The 18,668-nt window shown below is 37.1% G+C and overlaps 1 protein-coding gene and 1 pseudogene across 1 annotated transcript in view; one reads left to right on the top strand and one right to left on the bottom strand.

The window, feature by feature from the left end:
- The window catches only part of LOC107556056 (limb region 1 protein homolog), a 25,761-nt gene extending 10,800 nt beyond the window's left edge, over positions 1-14,961 (top strand). Inside the window, exons 10-16 of the mRNA XM_016239047.1 lie at positions 3,137-3,259; positions 3,403-3,480; positions 7,038-7,111; positions 9,149-9,239; positions 9,509-9,575; positions 12,524-12,685; positions 12,958-14,961. Coding sequence (XP_016094533.1) covers positions 3,137-3,259; positions 3,403-3,480; positions 7,038-7,111; positions 9,149-9,239; positions 9,509-9,575; positions 12,524-12,685; positions 12,958-13,043 — 681 coding nt within the window. The 3' untranslated portion in view covers positions 13,044-14,961. The remainder of the gene's footprint in view (positions 1-3,136; positions 3,260-3,402; positions 3,481-7,037; positions 7,112-9,148; positions 9,240-9,508; positions 9,576-12,523; positions 12,686-12,957) is intronic.
- A 2,202-nt stretch (positions 14,962-17,163) lies between these two features.
- LOC107556055 (RING finger protein 32-like) overlaps positions 17,164-18,668 on the bottom strand; it is a 13,193-nt pseudogene continuing 11,688 nt past the window's right edge.

The raw sequence follows: 18,668 nt of genomic DNA, 5'->3' as shown, positions 1-18,668 counted from the left end.
AAGAAAAACCGGGGGGGAGGGGGGGGGGGGGGGGGGAGAGAGTTCAAGAGGAAACTGTCTACTTTGCTTTACTGTCTTATCTGTGTTCTATCTAATAACAATTATCCATCTGACTGTAACTTCATTTAGATCCTACATGCCTGCACACGCTCTGTTGCAGACCTTTGATGTGGGCTAATAAGTGTGTTAGTTATTACATTAATGCAGTGATCTGCATCTCTACTTCGTCTCATGTCAGCTTTACTGTCCTGACGTTGAGGCCATTAATACAGGTTAAAGTAATCTCTCTTTTTTTTTTCTGTATCTGAATGCATACATGTAGTATTTATTTTGCTATATGTGAATGTTTGCATAAGAGAACTTTTTATGCACTGCTAGGGAGTCTTGCAACTGTGTGTTTAGGTGCATTTGTCTTGAGTGTGTGCTTTCATACCAGTCTGGGTGCAGGCATTTGTTTGTCCTCTGTCTTGGCTCTTGCTATGCTTTTCTCTGTTGCCCAGATGCGCAGTGGCAGGGTGACCTTGCAAAAACTCTCCTCGGTACCGGATGGCTCTCTGCTTTGCATAATTACCACTGACGTAATGCAGAACCGACTGAAGTTTCTTTAGGAAACAATGACATCATCTCCTCTCCTTCTGCCAGCATCCCTCGCTACTGAGCATCACCTTTATCACCTTAATTGAAGGGCTGTATGCAAGAGTTTTCTAATCTTCCTGAAATGGGGACAGCAGCAGTTCTGAAATTATTGACTGATGCTGATTTAAATGAACTGTTGGATTTATTAGTGTTTTCCCCCACCATTGCCTATGTCATCAAGATTATGTGATATGTTTATTTATTTATTTTATTTATTTAGTCATTTAGCAGACACTTTTATCCAAAGTGACTTACAAATGAGGTATAGATATATATATATGTATGTGTGTGTGTGTGTGTGTGTGTGTGTGTGTTTGTCATCAGGAATTAGGTTTTTAAAGGAATTTGGGTAGTTATTTATTGATAATTGTATGAATGCACTGTACAAACAAAACAAACTATATCTGCAAATATGTAAACATGATAAAGTGCAGTACCTAATTAATAATATTTTTTCTTTAATATCAGTACCTTTCAAGCTTCTGAAAGGTTAAACTCCGTATGAAACACAAATACTTGGTTTAATCCATCGGTTGTTGATTGAATTATGAGATGTGGACATTGCACTCAAACATCAATGCAAGCCTGCAGTCGATTGTGGAGGGGCAGGGTTTAAGCAAACTAAATGATCTGAGTCTGGCATATGACTTTTTTTGTTAAATTGTGTGTGTGTGTGTGTTCACTACTCACTGCTGTGTGTGCACTTGGATGGGTGAAATGCAGAGCACAAATTCTGAGTATGGGTCACCATACTTGGCTACACATCACGTCACTATCACATCACTATAAAATGTCAAATGTTTTTTTTTTTTTATGAAACATAGATAGATGAGTACATCATGCATTTAGGAATTAGATGGTGAATTTTTATTTCATGCCAAATTTAAAGTGTGAAAACATTGGTATTGATAATCGCAGGAAATCAAAGGTTATTCCATACAATGCTTTTGGCAAAAAGATCCAGATCCAATCAGTTGTCTCAACTGTTGTTCTTTCTCTCACTTTTAACTCCCTTCTTGTTAGCCCCTCAGGGCAGCCTTAAGTCATGTTTGGCAGAACAATCCAGTCCTGATCTGCTAATAGTGACATTTCCTATCATTGTTCTCACAATTTTGGTTGGAGGGTACAGATCTTCCCTAAAAATCACTGGTATGGACAAGTACACGATCAGGAACACACCTGCTGTGTTTTTTTCTTTTAATAGATTTCTTTATGAACCTGAACCTCTACCAGACAGGGCGTGTACAATCATCATAACAATAATCACATTTTGATCAAAGTGATTGACTCCTCAGCCTCATGTTGGTGAAAAGATGAAAGATTGTGTTTTTATTGCATGCCAGTAACGGTTTTAGGACTTGGACCAGCATAGCAGACATGCACCTGTCAAAGTTGTTAATATTTTTACTCTCAAAAGAGTATAAGGAACAATTATAAGTCATCATAAATTAAATGACCATTATAACAGTACACCTATTATGTTCATTATAAGCTATTTTTGACAGAGGAAAAACTTTGAGGCAGAACTTACCAAAACAAATGCAGGAGAAGCCCCAATACTTGTCACTGTTCTGAACTATATACTGATACCTCTGAACTATGCTTACATAGATGTGGATTTACTTGAATTTACCCAGTGATAACTGATAGCTGTTATTTCAACACACTAATGAAATGCAAAGCAATGAATTATCATAAAAGCTGCAGTTAGTTCTTAAACACTGTTTTGAAATCTAGATTTTGTAGATGTTTTTAAAAGAAACCCTTTTTGCTCATCAGGGCTGCATTTATTTGATCAAAAATACAGTATAATTGTGAAATAATTGAAAAGAAAATGACACTTTTTCCCTATTTTAATATATTTTAAAATGTAATCTATTGCTGTGATGGCAAAGCTGAATTTTCAGCAACCATTACTCCAGTCTTCAGTGTCACATGATCCTTTAGAAAGCATATTTTTTCTTTTCACAAATCTCACTTTTTTCCACATCACTCTTGATCAATATAATGCTTCACTTCAAACTAAAACTATCAGTTTCTATCCAAATGATTACTGACCCTGAACTTTTAAACACAAGTATATGTGTGAGACTTCACAATAAGTTTAATTTGTTAACATTAGTTAATGCACTTCATACACTGACAATGGACAATACTTTTACAGAATTTATTAATTTAGGTAAATGTTCATTTATACATAGACTACTACATTTTAATATTTGAAGCTAATTTTATTTTATGTAATAATAAATTTAAACTTGTTCATTGCTTGTTCATGAAACTTGTAAAATGTTACAGTGATGTAAATTTTGTTGCTATTTTATAGCTTTGCTAGATGAAAGATAATCTTTTAAAAATTCTCCTGTATTAAATAGATTTTTCATCTTACTAGTTACTCTTTTTCTTGGTGTGAAATCAGGCACTGAGAGGAATGGACTAATTAAAGGGATTGGGTGTCATTTGCTCAAAGTTAGTTCACTGTAAACATATGTACTGTAAGTCAGAAATATGTGCACTAGAATCGCTTCTCTCACCCTCTGTCCTAGAAAGGAGAAAGAAGGCCTCAGCCTGGGAAAAGAACCTCCTTTACCCCATAGTGATGCTGATCCTGCTTGCTGGAACGGTACACGTTTATTTAGACTTTGCAGGGTTATCATAATGAACCACAAAGCATGTGACTTGATGCAGTTTATTTCATAAGTTGGTTTGATGTTTCGTTCTACTGTTTATAATGCTTATGTTTGCTTTAATCTGTGCTGCTTGCAGGCGATTTCTGTTCTCCTGGTTGCCCTGAACATTGTGTACTTGCTTGTTGATGAGACTGCTTTGCCAAAGGGTTCAACGGTAAGAAAAATGCAAGTCAACAAACTTGAAAATGTAAACAAATACTCAGCTTTTCCTTCACTTGCTCCCTCTATCGCTACCACTGAGTCTTGCAAAAATCACGCTTTGCGTCGGGACACACTGAATTCCAGATATGCTCAGGTGTGTGCAGTAGAAGAAAAGGCAGGTCGAGATGTGTATCATGTCGCTGCTGTTTGATGCTCTTTATCAGAGTTGCGCTCCCATTCGCTCTGCATGATGTCAATTCAAAGGCACTCACGCACTGTACGTGTGTGAAACTCTGGACACAGCCCTCATTCGTCTTAACTGGGTGTTTTGAATACTTGGCCGAGGCCCTTTCAGTCAAAGCTCTGTAATGAAACCATCATTTAACCTTTGCGCAGTTTTCGACTGTGCAAAGACAGCGTCAATTTTCTCTTTGACAAGGAAATTACAAGCTACGGCTGGTTGAATATGGGTCCAAGTCAGTTTACCGCTGATTTGAGCTTGGACCGGTAAATAGTTTAACAGGTCCATGGGAACGGTTACATCATTTCCTGTTTTCTTAAACGTGAACATTGTTTTGTTCTCACTCTTTCTTTTCGTCCGTACAATGATGGTCTTATCTCACTTTAATTCACCACTCCTACGTGCTGTCCCTGTTTCATACGTTTTTTTCTTTGTCTTGCAACAACAAAGGAAATTCAACATGTTGAGCTGCTCTATAAGAGTGCCCACTCCCCATTTGTAAACAAATACTCAGCTTTTCCTTCACTTGCTCCCTCTATCGCTACCACTGAGTCTTGCAAAAATCACGCTTTGCGTCGGGACACACTGAATTCCAGATATGCTCAGGTGTGTGCAGGAGAAGAAAAGGCAGGTCGAGATGTGTATCATGTCGCTGCTGTTTGATGCTCTTTATCAGAGTTGCGCTCCCATTCGCTCTGCATGATGTCAATTCAAAGGCACTCACGCACTGTACGTGTGTGAAACTCTGGACACAGCCCTCATTCGTCTTAACTGGGTGTTTTGAATACTTGGCCGAGGCCCTTTCAGTCAAAGCTCTGTAATGAAACCATCATTTAACCTTTGCGCAGTTTTCGACTGTGCGAAGACAGCGTCAATTTTCTCTTTGACAAGGAAATTACAAGCTACGGCTGGTTGAATATGGGTCCAAGTCAGTTTACCGCTGATTTGAGCTTGGACAGGTAAATAGTTTAACAGGTCCATGGGAACGGTTACATCATTTCCTGTTTTCTTAAACGTGAACATTGTTTTGTTCTCACTCTTTCTTTTCGTCCGTACAATGATGGTCTTATCTCACTTTAATTCACCACTCCTACGTGCTGTCCCTGTTTCATACGTTTTTTTCTTTGTCTTGCAACAACAAAGGAAATTCAACATGTTGAGCTGCTCTATAAGAGTGCCCACTCCCCATTCTAATGATTTTATTAGTGTCGATGTTTGCCTTGGCATGATGCTTGACTGAAAATCCCCCAAATTACACTTGTCACATTGTTCAGAGACGAAGGGCCCTCTTGACAGACTGGTTAATGGTTTATGTGTTTGATGAGCTGGACTGGTGCCATGCTTAAGATCTCATGTAACCACGACAACCCAGCAGCAGTGTCTGAACGTCTGTTTGATGGGTTTTACGTCGGGTTTGGATGTGGTGGGGGGTGGGCCAGCATTCCGCAACATTCTTAAGAGAGATTGATGCGAGTTAACTAGGTTAACGCCGAGACCGTCAGATAAGGCAAGGCATCGTAAATGTGGCTGTGAGGTAAGGAGATCTAATGCAGTGGCACTGTTGCATTAAGCTGTCTGATACACTGTTGCTAATGACTGCTATAAAAGTCTTATTGCTGTCATTCCCCATGGATTCAGAATTATTGTCGATGCTAAAAACAGCCTCATTAATGTCCGTTCCTCATCTGAACCCGTATCTCACGTGTCATATGGAGCAGAAGGAGTGATGGAATGAGAAACGAGATGAGAGGGAAAGCGAGAGAGATCGTATTTCTCTTTTTGACCTCTGAACCTTTGACAAGAGTCAACAGATGACACTTAACCTGTAGGTAAATATCTTTCTAAAAAAAAGAGAGAATGAAAAAAGGCCTGTCTTATCCATGATTAGTTTTTTGGTACTTTTTTTCAGTTTTTCTGATGAATTATCCTTCATCAGAGGTAGCTGAGACACATCAAAACATGTAGTGTAGTTAGGACACACCTGAAGGTACACACACCGATATCCTTAAACTCAGCGCCAACAAGCACCTCACACAGCTCCGAGCAAAAAAAGGAGATTTGAGATACCTGTCCAGTTCAATAGTATCAGTCAGTTTATGATAAGTTAAATGACAGTCAAGGATGGATGTGGAGTGAAACTGCACATATTTGATCAATGTTTTATACACCTATGTACAATAATATAATTCTTGGGTTGAATGGGGTTTTATGTTTGATCACATTACTAGTTCTTTTCCCACTGCACTACAGCATCAACTTCTAGCTAACTTTTTTTGGATGGTTCACTTATATAACAGTTTGACTGTTTGATGATATTTTACAAGCAGGTGTTTAAGTTGAGCTCCTCTGGTTTTCAATCACATGTAAACTTTCTTCAGGCCTGTCATCAATAACAAGAAGCAAGACTGACATTATCAAATCTGGTTCAGATTTGATCTAATCCAGTTAGAAAGATCATCATAAATATTTGTATATGCTCTGTTGATTTTGAATTGGTCTACTGTCAAATACACATCGTTAGAATGAGAGTGATGATTGATTTTTATTTTTCATTAATTTTTTTTACTTGTCAAGGCCAGACTAATGTTGTTTTACATTGATAAATTGTCAAATAAATGTTGGCTTTTATTGTAAAAATTCCAATCCAAACATTCAGATCACATCAGTGACTTCAAAAGATATTAAAGGCCTGAGATTGAAAAACGTTGTTTGCCAGCGCATTTGTTTTGTTGGTTTTTTTCCCAAAATTTTTCTCTTAATTTTTGGCAGCCATTCATTCTGAGCAGCCTCTTACTGTAAGAGCACTATTGCCTTTTTTTTTCTTTTTCTTTTTTGTTTGAACACCTGCTCACATATTATGCGTGTGTGAGCGGCGGTGAATTTAAAAAGATTTCTTTCATCTGCTTCCATTCATTACTTCACCAATTTCACTCTGTCTGTCCTCATTGGTGAGAAGGGAAACTTCACTAATCTGAGCTTTATATGTTTTATTTCTTCATAATAGCGTTCACTCAGAACAGCTCCAAATATTTGTGCCGCTTTTTTCTGCTCTCACTGCCTGAAGCACTGAGGTGTCAACACTGTAGTCTTATTTAGATTACACAGCTTCGGTTGTAACAGGAACCTTTGCATTGGGCACGTCGCTAAAACACGTCCACTGCATGCACTTACTCCATGTAAGAGTATTACCACAGTCCAGAACCTCAACCGGTGCCTTTGAGAGACATGCAAAAAATGATCATATTTTGAAGCCAAATTTTATTTGGGGGGAAAAAACTCAGTTTATGAAAATAACCATTGACTGTAACTTTCACTATTTGTTTCTGCAGGAGAGAGATATTGGCAATGCCTCCTTATCCACATTTGGAGTTGCCCAGGCGGTTATTGAAATCATTCTCATGTTGTATCCTTTGCTGTGTGTGATACACTAATGCTGCATAAGCTCCAGTCTAGTGTTTGTTCGCAGATTGTGTGTGTTTAGTGAAGGGACTCAAAGTTGTTTGCTTATGATTGTTGCGAGTGTGTTCTAGAGGGAAATGTTAGTGAATGTTTTGACTGAAACAACTGTGTTAGTCTTAACTGTTAAACAGTTATCTGTTGGTTTCATCTGTGGTTGGCTTCTATAGCCTTCGCATCTTTCAGGAGCTCACTCCCATAAAGGACGACACTACCATGACAACGGTAGGATCTGCAACACTGCTTCGGTTTTATAACCTTGCAATTAAAAAATACGTATTATTGCATAAATAATATTTTGTACTTAATGTAAAGGAGTTCAAGGATATGCATTGTTTTATTTTACTTTTTTTAAATCTATTATTCTTTTGCCAAAAAATGTGGTCGTGGTGCATTCAAATTTTTTTTTACCAATCAACTATGGGATCTTTTATCATATTTAATTTGGAATGATGGAAATGTTTCTTAGTCTTGTTTTTTTCTTCTTCTTGTAGATCATTGGTTGCTGTGTATCCATTCTAGTGCTGAGCTCGGCCTTGCCTGTCATGTCCCGAACACTTGGTAAGGTCCTCCTTACCTGCATGTGTACACTATCCTTTATAAGCGTCTGTGTATTTCTTGGGGTTACCATAAACATTGCATCAAGTGTTTGTTTGTGTTTGGATACTACCATTTTTATGCATTTTCCAGCTGCACTGACGTATACACATACAGGCAAACTCATTTCCACTGTTAAGATTTAACAAGTAACATTCCAGCACAAGAATGGAGCGAGAAAAAGGACAGACGAGCAGTCGTCACAATAGCTGCAATAAACAACATGGCAAGCTACAGACAGCTGTTCAAATAGCTTTGTGTGTGTGTGTGAGTGAATGAGTGAGTACAGTGACTCACTGGGAGCTTCAGAAAAATATCAGTATTTCTGCTGTGCTACACTGAATAGATGAAAGGAGAGGTTGCATGAAGTAGTTTTTATTTGACCAAAGAATTTCAACAACTTTGCTCATACAGTGTCTTCAATTAAACAAAAATTCCAATCCAAACATTCAGATCACATCAGTGACTTCAAAAGATATTAAAGGCCTGAGATTGAAAAACGTTGTTTGCCAGCGCATTTGTTTTGTTGGTTTTTTTCCCAAAATTTTTCTCTTAATTTTTGGCAGCCATTCATTCTGAGCAGCCTCTTACTGTAAGAGCACTATTGCCTTTTTTTTTCTTTTTCTTTTTTGTTTGAACACCTGCTCACATATTATGCGTGTGTGAGCGGCGGTGAATTTAAAAAGATTTCTTTCATCTGCTTCCATTCATTACTTCACCAATTTCACTCTGTCTGTCCTCATTGGTGAGAAGGGAAACTTCACTAATCTGAGCTTTATATGTTTTATTTCTTCATAATAGCGTTCACTCAGAACAGCTCCAAATATTTGTGCCGCTTTTTTCTGCTCACACTGCCTGAAGCACTGAGGTGTCAACACTGTAGTCTTATTTAGATTACACAGCTTCGGTTGTAACAGGAACCTTTGCATTGGGCACGTCGCTAAAACACGTCCACTGCATGCACTTACTCCATGTAAGAGTATTACCACAGTCCAGAACCTCAACCGGTGCCTTTGAGAGACATGCAAAAAATGATCATATTTTGAAGCCAAATTTTATTTGGGGGGAAAAAACTCAGTTTATGAAAATAACCATTGACTGTAACTTTCACTATTTGTTTCTGCAGGAGAGAGATATTGGCAATGCCTCCTTATCCACATTTGGAGTTGCCCAGGCGGTTATTGAAATCATTCTCATGTTGTATCCTTTGCTGTGTGTGATACACTAATGCTGCATAAGCTCCAGTCTAGTGTTTGTTCGCAGATTGTGTGTGTTTAGTGAAGGGACTCAAAGTTGTTTGCTTATGATTGTTGCGAGTGTGTTCTAGAGGGAAATGTTAGTGAATGTTTTGACTGAAACAACTGTGTTAGTCTTAACTGTTAAACAGTTATCTGTTGGTTTCATCTGTGGTTGGCTTCTATAGCCTTCGCATCTTTCAGGAGCTCACACCCAGAAAGGACGACACTACCATGACAACGGTAGGATCTGCAACACTGCTTCGGTTTTATAACCTTGCAATTAAAAAATACGTATTATTGCATAAATAATATTTTGTACTTAATGTAAAGGAGTTCAAGGATATGCATTGTTTTATTTTACTTTTTTTAAATCTATTATTCTTTTGCCAAAAAATGTGGTCGTGGTGCATTCAAATTTTTTTTTACCAATCAACTATGGGATCTTTTATCATATTTAATTTGGAATGATGGAAATGTTTCTTAGTCTTGTTTTTTTCTTCTTCTTGTAGATCATTGGTTGCTGTGTATCCATTCTAGTGCTGAGCTCGGCCTTGCCTGTCATGTCCCGAACACTTGGTAAGGTCCTCCTTACCTGCATGTGTACACTATCCTTTATAAGCGTCTGTGTATTTCTTGGGGTTACCATAAACATTGCATCAAGTGTTTGTTTGTGTTTGGATACTACCATTTTTATGCATTTTCCAGCTGCACTGACGTATACACATACAGGCAAACTCATTTCCACTGTTAAGATTTAACAAGTTACATTCCAGCACAAGAATGGAGCGAGAAAAAGGACAGACGAGCAGCCGTCACAATAGCTGCAATAAACAACATGGCAAGCTACAGACAGCTGTTCAAATAGCTTTGTGTGTGTGTGTGAGTGAATGAGTGAGTACAGTGACTCACTGAGAGCTTCAGAAAAATATCAGTATTTCTGCTGTGCTACACTGAATAGATGAAAGGAGAGGTTGCATGAAGTAGTTTTTATTTGACCAAAGAATTTCAACAACTTTGCTCATACAGTGTCTTCAATTAAACAAATTAAAACACATTTACTATCAAATAGACTCACAAACACCCCGTGTGGAAAGATGGAAGTCCTGCAGAAATACTCAAAGGGGTGTGTGTGTGTGTGTGAATATATACAGGTTTGGCTATTTGTGAGGTCCAAAATATCTTCACTATTCAAAAATATCCTCACTAATATAGTAAAACATGTTGAACACTGACAAGTGAACTGGACATCAATAGTTAAAAAGGGTTAAAGATTAGCGGAATCATGTTTTGGTGGGAGTTACGTTTAGGGTTAGGGGATCAGAAATATCATTAACCTGATATAAAAACAATGTCTATAAGATGTCCTCACTAATATAGTGAAACGTATGTGTGTGTGCACACATACATAAGCAGACTGCAGGAGCCTGTTGAAAATGTGGGAAAGGTAAACTGACTTGTGTGACAGCACTGACCTTTACACAGACAGTTAACTCTTACCCTAGCACTCTCCTTTTTAACAATATTAAACTCTTGATATTTTTTTTCTTCATTTCTGAGAAGTATAGGTTACTTGGGTTTCTTCATTTCATTAAGCCATTACAAGGGGTCACCTGAAAAAGAATTTGCTCAATAATAGATTTGTTCATGAGTGAGAGAGCCATTCACCCAAAGTTTTATGCCATTGTTTTCATTCAATATGGCTGTCAGTGACTAGCGGTTATAGACCTTGTTGTATCTGAAGGACTACAGATGTTATTAGATTCTATGCAATTAATTTACTTAAGATAATGGGTGTGAATTTGACCACAGCCCAAAAAATCAGGCATGCACAAGAGAAACCTTTTGACATAGCATATACATTTCCACATGCATATTCAAATAACTGGATGTATTCTGTTTAAAATTCTACTCCGTTTAAAATATATCTCTTTTACAGTTCCCTTTAAACATTACAGAGTACAGAAATTGGTCATTGCCCTCATTAACTGGTCATGAAGTCCAGAAAACTCCTTAAATTAAATCTGATTTGTGTAATTTATCCTACTGCAGTTTTTTCTCCTTTTAGGACTGGCGGAAAAAACGACAAGGGATTTATTAAGGTGAAAAAATGAATGGGTATAACTAATGAATTCATTTCACGTTTTAGTTTTGCAAGTCTACACTGTGGGTCTTTTGCTGTAATTAGTGGATGTTGGACAGATGCAAGTTTTTATTTTTTTATTTTTTTTAAGCTGGCCGGTCAGTCTGAAAACTAAGCACATTAACTTCGGATGCATATGTTTGCCCACGGGTGAAAACATGACCCTTTTTTACCACTTTCAACACAAGCTTTTTTTGATGATGCTTGAGATTTTGAATGGGAAACATTGAAGTTGTTTTAAGTTATCCTCAGGAGTCAGCCTGTTGTACTCAATATTTTATTTAGAGGTAGTCCAGAAAAAGGTTGAGTTATAAAGTTATTTAAAGGAGCACCCAAAAGCAGGAGAGAGAGGAGGGGAAAAAAAGAATCATGCCCAATAGGAAAACCCATGATGCATTTAAAGGGGGAGAAAGGAGGCGGCAGATTGTTCCTTTTTGAAATATGAAGCTAATTGAACTCTGATCTTAATGTGATTAAACGTGCTTAATTTGTTGTCAGTGTTTGAAAATGATAAATGGTTGTTAATTATTTATTTAATATTTCTGTCTTCAGACAAACGTTTCGAATATGTGGAGTGTTTGATTTGAAATGATAAAATGGAACATGAAAGTATTTTCTATATATTACTTCTTTGAAAAAGCTAATCCTTTTTCAGGAGGTTAAATTGCTTTGTCAAATTAATCTCTTTAAAATATTTTGTCATTTCAATGATGAATGCACTTGCATTTTTAGCCTTATTTGATCTTGTTTGTATTCTGGTTGTGTGAAGTGATAAAGTGATGACCTGTGTGTTAATTCAGGTCAAATTGCAAAACATTGTGCATTCAGTTTGATTAAATTAGGTAATCACTTATTTGGCAACACAATCCTCAAATTTCAGATTTTTACGCTGTACAAATAACATTTCATTTGAATGTGCACATGCACCTTGTGGCCATGGAACATTTAGGCATAAAAATGAGAGTGCAACTTGTACGTTTTGTTTCAGAAAGAATGTTTTATTCCCAATCAGTTTTGTCTGACGACAATAAACAAACTTCATTCTAACTGAAATATGAAAGCAGATGGTAAATGGGAGACTTGCTTATCTAGGATGTGGGAAAAAGATACTTTATGATGTTGTGTAATCTGATTGAGATGGAGCTGTGGTCCTTTAAGTGTCTTTCTTTTTATCATGTCTTCATCGTGAGCCCTTACCTGCTCTTTCAATCCTTTCTTTCCAACCATACACCTCCCCATTTCTTCACTCTATTTTCTATTTATGCTTGAGACGTTGACAGTGAGTTTAAAATGGCAAATCCTTTCAAGAAACTCCCACCCACTGTATGCTAAAAAAATAGGGAATCTGAGAATTGACCGTTTTTCTGTGTCTTGCTTTCTGCAGGAATAACAAGGTTTGATCTCCTGGGTGATTTTGGACGATTTAATTGGCTTGGAAATTTTTACATCGTACTTTCGTACAATCTTCTGTTTGCTGTGGTAACCACATTGTGTCTGGTCCGAAAATTCACATCTGCTGTGCGAGAGGAACTCCTCAAAGCCCTCGGTAATGTATTCTGCCCAACGCCATTCTGCTAGCACTTCTTATATTGTAATTTAATCTCCAGATTTCTTTCTGGTCTACATTTTCCACAATCGCGTTCTGTACTCTTTTTATGCTCATGTCTGTGTCTATATATTCAGGGCAGTCCGCTAGCAGGGCATACTGATAATGGTGCATACAATGCATAATGGAGTTTTAGTTTTGAAATGCCATATTATTTGTCTACGAGAGTCAAAGCATCCAAATGTTTCAAATACTTATCTCTTTGGTTTCAGGTCTGGATAAATTAAATCTGTCCAACAGTCCGACAGATGCAGAGTCAGGGAAACATGCTGTCAACGGTCATCAGAAAACTCTGTGAGAACAAAATCCAGCCATCCTCACACAAACTCATGTATGTGTATTCAGTTGGCTTTTTCATTTTAAGAGTATAGTGATACAACATCAGAGAGCATCAAAAAAACAGAAAGAAAAAAAAAATGTTGACGAGTTTGGACTCCTAGTCACCCGACATGCAGTGTATGTCCAGCTCTCATTTGAAACTCAAACTCCCTGCAGAATGCTTCCAGCTATAACCAGTCTGAGATTCACAATGATTTCAATTGGGTTTGCAGTCTTTGTTTTTCAGCTTGTAAATGCTTTCATGCCAATTCTCTTAAGTGAGAAAATGTTCTTTTCTTGCTGACCTGCACACCTAAAAGACCTCTTGACTGCACCTTTCAATGAGGGAATATTATTATTATTTTTATCATCTATAATTTTTCCCTAGTTTGATCAAGGGAAATATGCCAAGCTGATAATGTCGCGTGTAATGAAATTTAGTCTCAGTTAGGGCAATTATTGTTTAACAACATTTTCTAAAGTTAAATGGAACTTTTTAGATGAAACGGGTTGAGGCCCATAAAAACAATTCCCCTAAAAACAACAGTGATATTGTCAAGAGACCTTTATTACATGTGATATGAGTACGAATATAAGAAACTATATTCGATTAAGAATTGCAGAATGGTCAAATTTAACACTGGGAAAGAAAGCATTGCAGTGAGTCAAGCTGAACATTTAATCTCAAGTTAAGTTACAGATGTTTTAATGCCAAATTAACTGGTTCTTAGGCAAATGGGGCAAAATGTGATGGCCAATCACGATGATGAATACTCTAAAAGTTTCATTGTCAGCATTGGTCCATAGCTGTCAAATTTATTGCTTGAATTTTGATGCGTAAAGTAAGTTTTGTGATCTGAAAACTTGTTATTCTTTGTCTGCCATTGCATATGTTTACATTCACTTTGTTAAGATGAAGATCAATTATTATTTATAAGGTTATCTGTTGTAAGTGAGGAAGCATTATGATTTTAATTTCCTCATGCTTTACTGTGACAATTCAGGTTTGTTGGATGGGAATGGGAATTAACAAGGAAACTCCCCAGACATGTGCCTTTACTCACAATATTGGCATATTCTGGGTAGTATTGGATTGGTACTAAGAGTGGAGGAGCCTACCTGCCAAATTTCTTCTTGCACTGCAACTGCTCTTGTTGTTTCCATCAGTAGGCAAGGTTCAGATGTGGACATTTTGGGTTCAAGTCACCACCGACAACCAGCTTAACATGTTATTGTGTTTACTTGAATTGGTTGCGTTTAGGAATGTTGCGACCAGCCGGTCAATCTTGCTAATATCACCTCAATGATTCAACACATTTAATGGATCGAATCGTCGTCTTGAATAAGGAAGGTGATCACATTTAAATGACAGCAAAGAAATGCAGCTCTTTTGTCTTAGTAGTAAAATGCACCAAATATTTGGGAGAAGGTGAGGCACAATCTTGGGATATGCTTCCTGTTCCTCTACTTAAATCTGCTGCTACTTCCTCCACAACATTTGATACTATACTATGCTACATGTACTGAGAGCATATAGCCAATAACATACGTCCTTTGAACTTGGTTATTGCTGCAGAGCTTGTGGGGATCTATATATTTGCCTTATTTCAGCCTTCCTCTGCAGCTGCTTTGCTTTTTGCAAATGGCAGGTTATCCGTGAACATAGATATTTGTTTGCTTTTTCACTCGCTCTCATGCTGGATTTTAAGCCAGCTCAGCCTGTTCAGTCTAATGAAATCTCAGTCTACACAGATCTTGTATATAAAGGCTGTGAAAACAGGACTGCAGAGCCACATCAGTCTGATTCACACCTATTAAAGCTTATTGTGCGGTGAAATGAATGTGAAGTCCGAGTGGAGTCAGTTGTCATTATGCATGTAGAAAGCAGCACGACTCATTGAAGGATATATCTCTTTTACAGTTCCCTTTAAACATTACAGAGTACAGAAATTGGTCATTGCCCTCATTAACTGGTCATGAAGTCCAGAAAACTCCTTAAATTAAATCTGATTTGTGTAATTTATCCTACTGCAGTTTTTTCTCCTTTTAGGACTGGCGGAAAAAACGACAAGGGATTTATTAAGGTGAAAAAATGAATGGGTATAACTAATGAATCCATTTCACGTTTTAGTTTTGCAAGTCTACACTGTGGGTCTTTTGCTGTAATTAGTGGATGTTGGACAGATGCAAGTTTTTATTTTTTTATTTTTTTTAAGCTGGCCGGTCAGTCTGAAAACTAAGCACATTAACTTCGGATGCATATGTTTGCCCACGGGTGAAAACTTGACCCTTTTTTACCACTTTCAACACAAGCTTTTTTTGATGATGCTTGAGATTTTGAATGGGAAACATTGAAGTTGTCTTTTTTTTTATTTTATTTTAATATTGTCTAAAAGTTACTGATTACACCGTTAATGTACAATATGTTCAGTGTAGTTTCCAAACATTCCCATTCTGACGACAAACCCAACAGGCTAAAAGAACATGAAGAAATCCGTTTCGGCCATTCCTGACATTTCTCTCTTAAGGTTTTATATAAAGCTGAACAGACATGCTGTGTTCACTCTTCACTGTACATCTCTTTCACTATGGCAAGCATCATTATAATGTAAAAGATGTATTTAAATGTATATACAGTATATTTCCTCTTTTTATTTTTGTAGAATGTAGATATGAAACCGCTCTTGAGCCTCATTCATACTATGCTATTTGTGGAAAAGACCAGACAATTAGATGCTCAGCATTTGTTTATTGTAAAAAACAAACAAACCAAAAAAAAAATCACCTCTGATGCCTTAAACAGGCTTTCTGGGCTTTTGTTTTTGTCTCCTGTTGTCCAGTATTGAGGAGACAAGTTGTGCATGTGTGAGATGTGCAAATGAGTGAAAGAGTGAGACAGATTGTTAGCGTGTGCACCTTTTTATTGACTAATTCACTGTGAATCCCTCTTGTGATTGTCAATAACATGGCATACCAAAACGACAGGGCGTATCGTTGAACTGGAACTGGCCAAAGGCAAAAAATAAAACTGTCAGGGCACTGATATGGAATATTAATATTTGGGCAGGAATCAGATTGGATTTTGTGTTTGCAAAGTTCAAAGATTCACATTAGGGACACTGAATTCAAAACCTGTGAAAATGTCATTTAAAACTTGACTCCTCAGTGGGTTCTGTGGTTCAGTTTGATGGACTGTTTTGGTGTTTTTATTTTCATGGATTTAAAAAAAAGTTACATGTAAAATATATTTTTTTCCTGTTGATTTGCACAACGAATATTTTGTAAGAAAATATCTGGGGAATGAGTGTATTATGTCAATAATTGTGTCGTTGAAGTAATCTATTTGTGTGCGTGTGTGTATTCAACTTTTAATGTCACTTTTGTCTGCACAAATTTTGTAATGCCAGAACATCATATGTCATTATTAACTATATAATACAAAATTCTACTCTTTGGCTTTAATTTAATTGTTTTTTAACATATGCTGCTGTTACTTTATGCAGCACAAGGACCGGCGTGTCAGTTGGTGTGTTGGGTTTCTCAGAATAGAGGCATTTGCAGTGATATACTAGAATGAACTGTGAAAGAAAAAGAAGCCTATTCATTCCATATTCTATAATCTGCTTGATCTGATTGTTGTTCATCTCTCTTTCCAATCCTCCTCCCATCACCTATACAACATTGTTACAAAAAACGTAGTACATCAAGGATGCTGGATATTTTCAGTTCATCAGTCTTTTGAACAGCGCTTCAGTAGAAAGTGTCATGTCTACACACCAAACTGCTTGTTTGTTCATCATAGGCTAAATGTCTGTCGGCCTCCTTTGAATTCTCATCCTCAGCTCCAAGGGAAAGCTTAATTCTGTTTCCATTTTTGCCTGTAGCTTCTTTTACTTGTGTGAATGTTTTTTTCAGAATGTATTCTCTTGTATTTGTAGTGTTGTTCAAAATGTTCAGATTCTCTTTAGTTTACTTTGTATTCCACTTCAGTTTACAATAAAGCTTGTGACTTTTTTTGGGGACTCTTTGGTGATGAAGAATTACAATTGAAGCCTTTCACTGTGATGTGGGAGAAGTTGAATTTGTCTCATTAAGGAAATAAATAGAACAAGTCTATCTAATAAATACACTGAGCTTTAATTTGAAACAAGCATTTTAGCATAGTGTGACCGGCAGAGAGGGCATGTGGGTTTCACCTCATGGCAGAAAAGCTCAAAGGCCTGCAGACAGGGTTCATGGAAGAGATGGGAACAGGACCATAATATGACATTCCTGTCTTCCTTAGACGAGCTGTTGTTTGAGCCCAATCGCTTCAGGCAAATGGGGCAGTCCTGAACGCCCCGCTGGACAGCCTGGTGGAAGCAAGAAAAACAATCATTAGTAATGTCAGTTTTCAGGTAATTGTGTAATTAAAAGTCATTCCAGTACTAGGAATTGGCAGTAGTAAACACGTAAGTGAGTATGGGCAAACAGTAATACTGCCTGCTAGTGAGAATTACACTATCCATTACCATTCAGCTGCTTTCAGTGAGGTGCTAAAATGTCAGCTACAGAGTAGGCCTATATATCATACAGTATCTATTTGCAAATTTTACCCATGGCCTATTGGGATCAAACGTTAATTGTGCACTACCCATAAAATGTGCTGTCAGGGACATTCTTGACTTTTAAGTAGGGCTGTTCAATTAATCGCATGCAATTGTCATGCGCATCTCGTCAGTAAAGCCGGTTCCGTGATTAGTAGTAAATTGCCATCACCTGCTTTCAGATGGAGTGGCATTTACTACACAGAGCCGTAGATCACTGACAAGCTAGGCGATATCGCGTTCATAATCGAATGCGATTCATCTGCGATTATGAACGAGATATTGCCTAATTAGACTATTGAAGTGAAAATTGATCTATTGAATTGAGAATTGAGACTATAACCATTCAAAATGCACAATGACTTTGTGTCATTCACCCCACTGACACCAGCAATCAGTAGTGCTACTCAATCATTTGCTATTTAGATACAGTGAGGTCAAAATTGCTGCTATGCTCTTTTTTTTTTTGATCAGACAACCATTTTCACACATTTCATTCCTTTTTTAACTAAAAATTCAAAATGACTTATCACTATTATCAATTCTGATGTTCTAGATCGAGACTGAACAAAACTGACTGCATCGTGCTTGGTGCCAAGTTGTGCTAGATTTCCTCTGGTTAACTGTGGGACAAACATGTTGTATTTTTCAACAAGGTTGTATTTTTTTTTTAAAGTGTCAGTGTCACATGATCCTTCAGAAATCATTCTAATATGCTGATTTGGTTCTCAATTATTATCAGTTATTATTGGTACACAGCCATTAATAATGTTTCTTATTATTAGTGATGTTAAAAATACTTTTTGCTTAATATTTTTGTTGAAATCATGATACATTTTTGCAGGATTCTTTAAGGAATAGGAAGTTGAAAAGAACAGCAATTATTTAAAATAGACATCTTTTGTAACATTATGTATCTACTCAATTTATAAACGTATAAATTTATAAATTTATACGTTTTATAACCCCCCCTCCTATCCTCCCCCTCTTGCCCCCCTCAAATGACACTAACCACCTTC

This window comes from Sinocyclocheilus grahami, unplaced genomic scaffold, assembly GCF_001515645.1.
Source record: "Sinocyclocheilus grahami isolate Dianchi unplaced genomic scaffold, SAMN03320097.WGS_v1.1 scaffold554.1, whole genome shotgun sequence".
Taxonomy (NCBI): Eukaryota; Metazoa; Chordata; class Actinopteri; order Cypriniformes; family Cyprinidae; genus Sinocyclocheilus; species Sinocyclocheilus grahami.
The sequence above is the reverse complement of the archived record's forward strand: the minus strand, read 5'-3'. Positions and strand labels throughout refer to the sequence as shown.